At 60.9% G+C, this 10111-nt stretch overlaps 1 protein-coding gene and 2 long non-coding RNA genes across 4 annotated transcripts in view; 1 reads left to right on the plus strand and 2 right to left on the minus strand.

Moving 5' to 3' along the window:
- Positions 1 to 10111, plus strand: part of CA5A (carbonic anhydrase 5A) — a 24497-nt gene that overhangs the window by 13219 nt on the left and 1167 nt on the right. Inside the window, exons 3-5 of the mRNA XM_029926096.1 lie at positions 4433 to 4551; positions 6553 to 6648; positions 6783 to 6923. Of these exons, the coding sequence (XP_029781956.1) occupies positions 4433 to 4551; positions 6553 to 6648; positions 6783 to 6923 (356 nt within the window). The remainder of the gene's footprint in view (positions 1 to 4432; positions 4552 to 6552; positions 6649 to 6782; positions 6924 to 10111) is intronic.
- On the minus strand, positions 1603 to 3269 carry LOC115280066. Of its 2 annotated transcripts, none has more exons than XR_003903626.1 (3): positions 3238 to 3269; positions 2272 to 2963; positions 1603 to 2071 (listed from the first exon to the last, which is right to left on the minus strand). It is a non-coding gene; the product is annotated as an uncharacterized LOC115280066 (long non-coding RNA). The 2 variants fall into 2 exon arrangements; XR_003903625.1 differs by having other exon boundaries at positions 1603 to 2076.
- On the minus strand, positions 7486 to 8467 carry LOC115280067. The gene is made up of 3 exons (XR_003903627.1): positions 8277 to 8467; positions 7847 to 7908; positions 7486 to 7754 (listed from the first exon to the last, which is right to left on the minus strand). It is a non-coding gene; the product is annotated as an uncharacterized LOC115280067 (long non-coding RNA).

The following is a 10111-nucleotide window of genomic DNA, read 5'->3' on the forward strand; positions in this document are numbered from 1 at the left end:
CTTGGCCAGGGCCGGCGCTGTCCAGAAGGGGCTCCTGGCCCACAGCCGGGCTCCCGCGAGGACAGTTCGGGTCCAGCCCCGGGACTCAAACACTTGATGGCATCGGGCAAACCTCGCGTGACGCGTCCACTGTTAAAGACAGGGACATTTGGTCTGCTGGCGAAGGCGCCCAGCTTGGCCTCTGCTGGCGCTTGCCCCCGTGCGCCCGCCCGCGCCTCCCCCTGCTCCCCCTCGGACTTCGGGTCTCTGCTTGCTCTTGTCCCGTCCTCTGTACCTCTTGTCGCTTTCTGCCTAGAACCGTTCTTTCTGTCCATCCTTAGGGCTCCGTGGAAGCCCCGTGTCCTCAGGGAGGCCTGCTGTGGTGCTCAGGGTGGGGCCCCCAGAGCACCCCACCGTGCTCACTGTGACGCTCCTAGTGCGCCCACTATCCATTTCCCGACTGCCGGTCCCTGCTGAGCCTGGGCTCCAAGAGGCAGGACTCCATCTGTCCCATTCCCTCTCCATCCCCAGGGCGTGAGGAGGGTGGGGAGGGTGGGGAGCAGGGCCTTCTTCTGTGCTCCCGGGGCTGGCCCAGCCCCTCTAAGGGACACTTTCCTAAGGTGCGTTTGCGCATCAGTGTCTGTCTGTGCAGGTCTCATCTTGTAAGTGACAGTGGCGGCCGCAGGCCTCTGCATACTCCGCTTTGATGATGATGATGATGTGATGATGATGATGATGTGATGATGATGATGATGTGACAGTTTTAGTAACGACAGTAATACTAGGAATAGTAACAGAAAGAGCATTCACTAGCGGAGCCTCTTCTGGGTTCCAGGAGCCGTGTCTGGGAGCGTTTTGTAAGCGTTACAGTACTGGATGCTCACCGTGTCCCGACGATGGAGGTGTCCTTGTCTGCATGAGGTCACTGGGAGTCCAAGTCCACCTGGTCAAACTAGACCCCGGGGTGCCTGGGGGGCTCAGTTGGGTGAGCGTCCGGCTTCGGCTCAGGTCACAGTCTCACAGTCTGTGGGTTCAAGCCCCACGTCGGGCTCTGTGCTGACAGCTCAAAGCCTGGAGCTGCTTCAGATTCTGTGTCTCCTCTCTCTCTACCCCTCCCCCCCCACTCTGTCTCTCTCTGTCTCTGAAAAATGAATAAACCTTAAAAAACTAAAAAAAACATATAAAACTGGAGCCAATAGGTGATGATCTTAGAGCGTAACTACCAGCGAGGGAGCTGTATCCCCTTTTTGCGGGATCCTGGGGGCAGGGCTGTGCTGCTGGAGCACTGACATGCACCTGCCACCAGCAGAGGCTCCGCTTGCCGAGAGAACGCAGGCCTTCCCGGTCCAGGGGACACACACACGCCCAGTTCTTGTCTGTCACAGCCTCGGAACATTAGTTAGATCCCAGGATGGCACCAAGAACGGGCTGATACTTGGCGATGTTGTGTTATTTTCAGTTTTAACTAATTAGAGCATCTCAAACTCCTCTTGTACTTATTTTAAGCCTTAAAAGCAACCGTGCCTGCCAAAAGCCTGCTTATCCCGGTAGAAGCAGTGACGACAGGACTACAAATAGATGACTTTTAACAGGGGTTGTCTGTTGTGAGCACGGAGACCACGGCATCGGGGGACAGCAAATTTCAGCAGGGAGGCGGCTCCCTGGGAGAGGCGGGGGGTCTGGCAGCGGCTTGTGCGATTCCCCGATTGTGTCTCAGTGCACCTGCCCAGGGAGACAGCTGGGGCTGAGACAGCCCACCGACGCCTGACTCTGGGGCGTGGGGTCTGCCAGCAAAAGGTCCCCAGCTCACGAATTAGGTTTGCTTTCTTAAATTGTTTTCTTAAACGGAATTACCCAGACAGTACATTATCATTATGAAAAGTCATTTTGAAGTTATTTTATCCACAGCTGCGGTCTTAAATTGAGTTTCTAACTTTCCTGGCAGGGAAGGGTGCAGAGTTTGGCTACTCCGCTGAGGGGCTGGACCTTCAGGCAGGCCTGGGTTGGGGTTGCCGGGGACCTCGGGCCTTCTTGAACATAGAAGTTGTTCCAGGCTTGGTTGGCTCTGGCCTGTTGTCTTACTCTCCCTGAGCTGCACTTAAAGGGCAAAAGGGAGACCAAGTTTTGCGTTGACCAAAATGACCAGATTCCATTAGTGTCCACCAGGCTGGCTTAGGGTGCCCCGCCCAACCAGTCCAGCCCAGCCCCTCCCCTCCTCCAAGGCCCCGCCCCTCCTCTCCAGGCTCCGCCCCTCCAGCCCAGCCCAGGCTATAAACTGTCCTCTGCACACACCTCCTCCTTTCCCTCACTGATCCTCTTAGACCAGCTCACGTTTTGCTGATCTCCTTGTCCGTGTTTGCCCATGACGAGGCTAAGGAGGCGCTGCAGCCTGCTGGGGGCTGTGTTAGGACCCCGCCTGGTCCCCCGCCCGGATAGTGTCGTTCATCTACAAAGGGTCAGATGTCAGCGTGAAGGAGACACCTGTCCTGGAGGTCCCGCTGAAAAGGACCCTTCTTTTCTGAGGTGGCCCGAGCCCCCAGGATTCCAAAGGATGGGCTTCCCTTTGCACCCCCTGCGGAAGTACGTAGGCAGGAGGCGGCTGGCGCAAGGCTGCTTCAGTGAGGAATTCTGGGGAGCGCGTGGGGTCACGTCCATGGGCGGAGGGTGAGAAAGTCGTCTGCGTCTGCAGCCCTTCACCGGCCCTGCACCGGCTGAGGCAGGGGTATCGCGATGCCCGCAGCCCCTCCCACTGCAGCCCCTCACAACCCAGCGGCTTCCCAGCCCTGCTCTCCGCGGTTCACAACAAGGGAGACTGTCCTGCGCGGACATTTCTGGCGGGGTGCAGCCTCTCCCCTCAGGCTCGCCTCCTGGGCGTGCTTTGGCGGTGGGCGTCTCTGGCTGCCCGGTGCTCCCAACGCCCTCGGCACCACGAAGGTTTCCACTGCCCGAGTTGGTGGCCCTGTAATTTCCTCAGATCGTGCTTCCTGCTTTGAAGGATAAAGTGGAAAAGGCGTGGGATTTGGTGTGAGATCTGGGCTCAAACCCTAGCTCCCCCTGCTGGGGTTACCAGCAACCTGCCCCACCTCCCTGGTAAATGACCGGAGACCCAAAACTGCGGGGGGAGGGGTGGGGGGCTCAAGCATCCTGTCCCCTCCAGGGAAGACATCATCCCCCTTTGTACTGTTAGCTGCAGAAAATCTCCACTAAAACTGCAGTTCGAACCCGCTGGGAGGTCCTCCCTCCACCCCACTTTCCCACCTGCAGAGGCTCCTGACGCTAGGCGCCGTGGGCGTGACTTCCGGTGTTCTGTGCGCTGCTTCCTGTGTGTCATTAAAGATTGTGTCATCATTCACGTGAGTGTGCTCTGGAGAGCATTTCACGTAAAACCACACGACCCCTCAGCTAGGTGAGACCCTAATGATGTTCCCGACCAATAACCCTCACCTCCAAGTGAAGAAACGTGGCGAGACGCTCTATGATCTGGTTGAGGGCAGAAATGTGAACTGAATCTGGTCCGCGCTTCCTGCTCCTTATACTTTTTAATGGCAGAAACAGGAGAGAAAGCAGCCCTAGCCAGTAGCCCCTGCTGCCGCCATGGCCCCCTCACCACTAAACGTTTCCCTGCTTTTGCCCCTGCAGAGCGTTGGTGGGGGCGAGGCCAGCCTGGGGTGTCCCGGGGCCTCCAGGCCAGTGGCACGTGCTCACTTCTGTTAAAAGCAAGATGTGCAGCAACTGTCGGTGGGAATCAGCAGGTTGGAGACCGGCTAGGCCAGGGGCATTGGATCTCAGCCCTCTCCCCCGACTCGGGGTGGCGCCCCGTCCCTCAGCTTGGAACCAGATCCCCCCACGAGGGCCCTCCTGTCCGTGCCCCTGAGCCTCATGCCAACAGCTCTAGGAGATGGCACGCCGGGTTCTCAGGGTCACTTAGAAAACTGTTCCCACACGGCCTGGTCCTACGGTGGGACTGGACTGAGCAGGGTGCCGAGTCCAGGCCAGCCTTACATGAGCATTCTGCTCATGACATGTTAGCTTTGCTGATGGAATTTAAGCTGCCACTTTTTCACTCAAAAGACATCATGTTTGTTTGTTTTTTAATTAAAGAAAAGTCTGGAAATCTAGGACTGGCGTGCGTCTCAGAAACGGTTTTCTTCACCTTAATGGCTGCAGCACAGGGTTGTGCTCCCTGACGCCACCTGGTGGCAGCGCTGGCTTCTGCATTCACTCTGGCATTTCCGGTGAGCCCCTCGTGGGCCAGCTGGGGCTCGGGGACAGGGACACGGGTGAAGAGACAAGGTGCCACCCAGCACGGGGCCTGCCTTCTGGTTTGTCGTTTCATGAGGACATCAGTCTTTCCAGAGCGAAACTGTGTGACCTCAGTGCAGACACTGTCACAGCAAACCCCAGGCTGACAAACGGACAAACTCACACACCAGTCGCTGCTCTCACTTTCCAGGAATCAGCGGCGGCCCCTTGGAAAACCACCACAGACTGAGGCAGTTTCACTTCCACTGGGGGGCAGTGGACGCGTGCGGCTCGGAGCACACGGTGGACGACCACGTGTACCCAGCAGAGGTCAGTAGACGCCGTCCTGGCATCACGTACGTGGGTGCTTTCCACGTGCCGCTCACTCGTAGTGCAGAGGGTTCCTGGGACACGGGGCTCCCCGAGCTCTAACAGGAACCGCCGGGCATCCCGTGTCCGACCACATGGCTGTCCTGGGCGAGGGCACTGTTCACACTAGCCAACTGTCCTCTAACAGAAGAAGAGACTGAGGTTCTGAGTGGCCTGTAACTTGCCAAATCAGCCAGCGGGGATTCAAGAACAGAGTCTGCGCTCTTAGCCCCAGGCCACATGCTCGCTGCCGGTCCATCACGGACTGGAAGCTTCCCCTCTTTCAGGGCATTCAGGGCGTCTACTGAGATCTGAAAATCTTCACAACGGACATCATCTTGAAACAATGAGACATTTGCAACATCCCCAGATGGCAGTCTGTAAAGAAAAGGAGGCGGGATGGATGTCGGGAGTTGGTTTTTGTGGGTGTGGGGGGGCGGTACGTGGTGCCTTATTGACTGTCCCCAATATTTTATTACGGAATTCTCCCAGCATACAGAGTCACCGGCAGGTCTGTGCGGTGAGAGCCCGCGAGGGTGGGGCCCGGACCCCACAACGAGCGTTTTGCCCAGATTCCCTTCATCACACCTCCGTCCACCACCCACCACCCGCTGCCCGACGCAGTTCGAGTTAGGGGCTGTTTTTGTTTGAACTTGAATGGAAGTAACGCTCGTTAAAACAGACTAGGAGCCAGTCAGACTAGAGCATGAAGACACCTGTAATCCCACGCCCAACGGGACCTCCGGGCACAGATTGTGAACAGGAAGTTAGTCTCTGGCTGTAAGTACACATGTCTTTGCAAGGAGCACGGCCAGAAAGGAGCAGGGGCCCGTTAGCGGCTCGATTTTCTCCGCACGTCTTCTGTCTTGGCGACTACGTGTCAGCACGGGGTTTTTGATGAGCAGCTGATTTAACACGACAGGTTGTTACCTAGAAGCCAGAGCAGAGCCTGGGCCCGCCAGGCGCTTGCCTGTCCCGGCAGGGCTCTGGCCCGTGCGGAGTGTCCGATTCCTGTTAGGGTTTGGACGGCAAATCCAGTTCAGTTGGGGGGGGTCCGTGAAGGAAGCACTTGGAGTTGGGGACTTGAGCCCGGCTGTCTGTATTTCTGGGAGCCTGAACTGGGACAACAGGTGGGGGGTTCCAGGTGAGCCACGGACAGGCAGGGAGAGGTCAGGACTCCCTCCGTGGCCCCGGTGCCCGTGGCTGTCTGGAGCGCACGCAGACCACACTGTGGGCAGAGCGAGGGGCTCATTGACCATGAGAGGCTGGAGTCTGTCCGTGTAGACCTGCTGGAGTCTGTCGGTGTGGACTTGGGGCTCCGCCACCGCTCAGAAAGACCCCTAGCACGCCAGGAAATACGTGCCGGTGCCCAGGCCCCTCCTGGGTCTGGGCCGAGCTCAGCCCGGGGAGGGCCATGAGCTCTCCGCACCTGGAGCCCTGGCCAGGCCCCGGCACCCCGCCAGCAACCCAGGAAAGCATGTGTCCCCGCCTCGTCCTCCGACCCTTGGTGAAAGCCTTGCCAGTGGGCCAATCTTGACCACGAATTTGGAGTTGGGGAAACCCAGGAGGGTGTGAACTAAGGGCATAGGCGAAGTTCAAGGGAGGATGACAGACGTAGGGGACATGCAGCGTGGACCCCGCGCTTACATTAAAAACGGCTCACTGTGTGTCTGAAATCCAGATTTAACCGAACCTCCCATGTGCAGTCGATCCGGTGACAGGCGGCCCGCCACCGGCACCGTTAACCCGAGCCTGCTCTCTCCCGCCGGAAGTGACAAGGCCCTTGCCACCCGTGGTTTCCCAGCTTGGGAGCCGCAGACCGGCCGGTCCACACCGCTCTGGCGGCGGGCACCTGCCTCGCCGACACAGCGGATGGACGCGCCCTCGGCCCCAGCAAGGGACACGCAGCTGCCGTATCGGGGCCGCATCGAGTGACCGCACACCCTTCCGTGTCTGTTTCAGCTGCACTTGGTCCACTGGAATCCCGCCAAATACGGCAGCTACGAGGAGGCCGTGCTGGGGGAGCGCGGTGTGGCCGTGATCGCCGTCTTCGTGCAGGTAACGGGCGCCCCCGGCCAGGCGGGCGTGCGACACCGGACGCGGCCTGTTGAGCCCACGTTCTGGACGGGGGCCGTGCCTGCCGTGCCCGCCGGCCGCCTCTCCGAACCAGCCTTTCCCATCTGCGCCCACAGCTGGGGGCCCGGCACGAGCCGCTGCAGAAGCTGGTGGACGTCTTGCCGGACGTGAAGCATGAGGTGGGCCCGCGGGGGGAGCCGGCGGAGAAGCGGGCCCGCTTCGTTAACGACCACTTGTCAGAGTTAAAGATCAGTTCGGTGGGGGGCGGGGGGGCGGCCTGAGTCTGCCTGGGAATGGGGCGCCCCGGGGCGGCGGGCTCACCCCCTGACGTCCATGGGTCCCTGCTCCCCGAGGACCCCTCCCTCCTCAGTACAGCGGGGGAGCCGGACCCCAGCCCGGCTCCCCGAGTTCAGTCCTCAGGCAGCATCTTGAAGGTTTCGGCCGCGTGCACCTGCCACCGTACTATGACTCAGTATTTTCCTTAAATTGATCAGGTTTTAAAGATGTTTAGTCCTGTCCCAGGCAATGGCATCTACTGGGGATAATGTTGGTTTTAAACCAACTGAAGTAGATGCCTAACGGCTACCACTTGAGGGCATCCACCCACATACCCCCGCTCCCTCCGCACGGGCTCCCCGGCACGCCCTCCCAGGAGATCGGGGATGGGAACCGGGGACAGTCCCGCCTCCTCGGCCCCCCGGCCCCCCGGGGGCGCCTTGCCACATTCAGCTCAAAAAGACAAGGGAAGCCATGCAGCTTCTCTCCAACAACAGTGAGACAGGACTTTGATGGAGAAATGGAAATTCCAAAGAGACGGAGTTTATTTGTTCAGAACCAAACAAAAGAGTCCTGGGCCCCGAGGAGGCACCGCGGCCCCTGGGCGGATGGGCTCCTGCCTGCGGGAACAATGACCAGGCAGCTGCAGGTGGCAGCGGGGGCCAGCCCTTCCTCGCCGGTCCACGGGGCCCATTTGATGTCTGCGGGGCGCCTCCCTTGATGTCCACCTCCGGCCGGCCTCGCGGGGCCCCGTCCTCCGGCTCAGGAACTCGGCAAGGTCAAGGCGCTGGGAGCATCCTCTCCTTGCTGGGCTGCGGCCAGAGTAAACCCGGGATGCTTGCCCCGCGTGCCCTCCGCCCCTTGGTGGGAAAGAGCGGCCGGCCTGCCGTGAGGTGCCGTTTACCTGGGCTCTGTCTCCCTTCCCCGGACGCTCTGGAGCCCGCCTCCCCGCCGGCCAACCAGCACCTGGTGGGCAGGTCACACGGGAGAAACGGTGTCAGCAGGGGTGAGGGCCCGGTCTCTTCCCCTGAGACGTAAGAGTGAGGGTCCAGGGGACAGAACGCCCCGCCTGCAGAGCGGGAGCCTGCGATCGTGGGGCGGGGGCGAGCCCCGCCAGCCTCCGGGGCCCCCTCCGCACCCCACGCTGGGCAGACGCGAAGACACGACACTGGGTGACAGCCTGGTCACACAGGCCGCGTAGGCTAGGATTCCTTGTAGGAAATGTCCAGAACAGACAAGTCCCTGGAGACAGAGCACATTCGTGCCACAGGGCGGGGATGGGGGTCCGGGGGGAAGGGGAAGGTTAGGGTGCATGGTCGGTAAGGAGCGTTTACCGGGGCTCCTTGCTTGCTGGGGGTCCTTCCGGAGGTGAGGCGTGGAGAGTGTTCTAAGGCTGACTGGTAATGGCCGCGCGTGGAGACCCTGAATACACGGAGAGCCAGAGCCCCGTGCGCGGTAGTGTGTGGGTTCTGTGCTCGGCGAATTACATTTCAATTCTGCTGCTGCTTTTTTTAAGTTTTATCTATTTATTATGAGAGAGAGAGAGAGAGAGTGTGAGAGCAAGCACAAGTGGGGTGGGGGCAGAGAGAGGGGGCGAGAGTCCCAAGCAGGCTCCAGGCTCTCAGCACAGAGCCCGGTGAAGGGCTTGAACTCACGAGCCGTGAGATCATGACATGAGCTGAAATTAAGAGTCTGACGCTGAACCGACTGAGCCCCGCAGGCACCCCACGACTGCTGTTCCGTAAACGTTAACTAGACAGCTGCTCGCACAGTGCGCAGCCAGCACGGCCGGCCAGTGCTCCCGGCCTCGCCTCTGACGTCTTGCCTGAGGCTCCATGTCTGACCAGGGGTCCGCGGTTAGGGTCCAGCCGGGCCCCCCGGGCTCCTAGCCCCCGTGTCTGGAGGCTGGGTGGAAGGGTCAGGGCGAGCAGGTTGGACTCCTTCCCCCCGGAGCCGAGCGTGTGCCCTCCCTGTGCCCGTACCCCCTCCCGCAGTGCTGGCCCGGGGCGGGGGCCGCAGCAGAGCTGGGGCACATGAGAGGCTGCACCGCCCCCAGGCTGCCTTCGGCCTTGGTCTCCCTGGCTCTGCAGAGCAGGGGACCCACTGTGTGGGGTGCGGAGCCCAGGGACCCCGAGGGAGCCTTCCTTCACTGAGCAGCGCCTGCTGGCCAGGCAGCCCGAGGGTCTCCTTTGTCCGCACCTGCTCCAGGCGCCGTGCCGCCCTGGGCGAAGCAGGAGTGCCCCTGTCTGCAGGCTCCCTGCCCCCCACCTCGTTCCTGATTTTGTTTCTTGCTTGCTCATTACAGCGGGGGAGCCTCTTTGCTACTCCTCAAGCCCTTCAGGCCACAGCCTGTCTCAGGGCCTTTGCACTGGTTCTGCCCACTTCCCGGGAGGCTCGCCCCCAAGTTCCGTGAACGTGGGTAGTTTGTCCTCTCTGTCCGCTGCCGTACCCCCATGCCTCAGATCGAGTCAGGTGCGCCTTACAGAGCTGTGGGTGCGTGAGTGAAGGTGGCGCCCCATCTGTGCGCCCCGGGACCCAGGGGGGCAGCTTTCCCCTAGCCTTCGGTGAAGCACAGAAAGAAGTAAGCGTGCGTTCTGAACGGAGACTCCCAAGCCGGACGCGCTGACGTGATCCTTTCGGGGACGCAGCATTTCCTGGTGCGGCCACCATCGGAAACCGCCTGGCGGCCCTTCAAACAGGTGCACACACAGTGACCGTGGGACCCAGCGTCCCCGCGTCTGGGTGTCCCCCCCCAGAAATGGCCGCGGGCTGGGTCTGGAGGCGGTGCTGGCGGCCGTGCTGTCAGCTGCCCGTCTCACGGAGCCGAGGCGTAGAAACCACTCGATGGTCCGTCTGGCGGGAAGAAGGGACGAGCGGGTGTGGTCACGACACATCGGGGCGCTGCCCAGCCCAGGAGAGGAGGGGTCCTCGCGCCTGCCGCAGCGCGGACGGGCCCGGGGACACGCTGCCCGGGGACATCGGCCACCACCACAGGGTCCCCCGCACACGGGGAGTCAGGCCACAGAGCCGGCACGGATGGGGGCGCCCGGTGGGCACACTCTCGGGTGGTGTGGCTGGTGAATATCATGTCGTATGTGTGGTTTTGCCACACTTCTTAAAAATGTAGTGTTTTCTTCACAGCTGCGGCGCACAGACGTGGGTATTTAAA

The sequence above is a fragment of the Suricata suricatta genome, chromosome 16 (assembly GCF_006229205.1).
Source record: "Suricata suricatta isolate VVHF042 chromosome 16, meerkat_22Aug2017_6uvM2_HiC, whole genome shotgun sequence".
NCBI lineage: Eukaryota > Metazoa > Chordata > Mammalia > Carnivora > Herpestidae > Suricata > Suricata suricatta.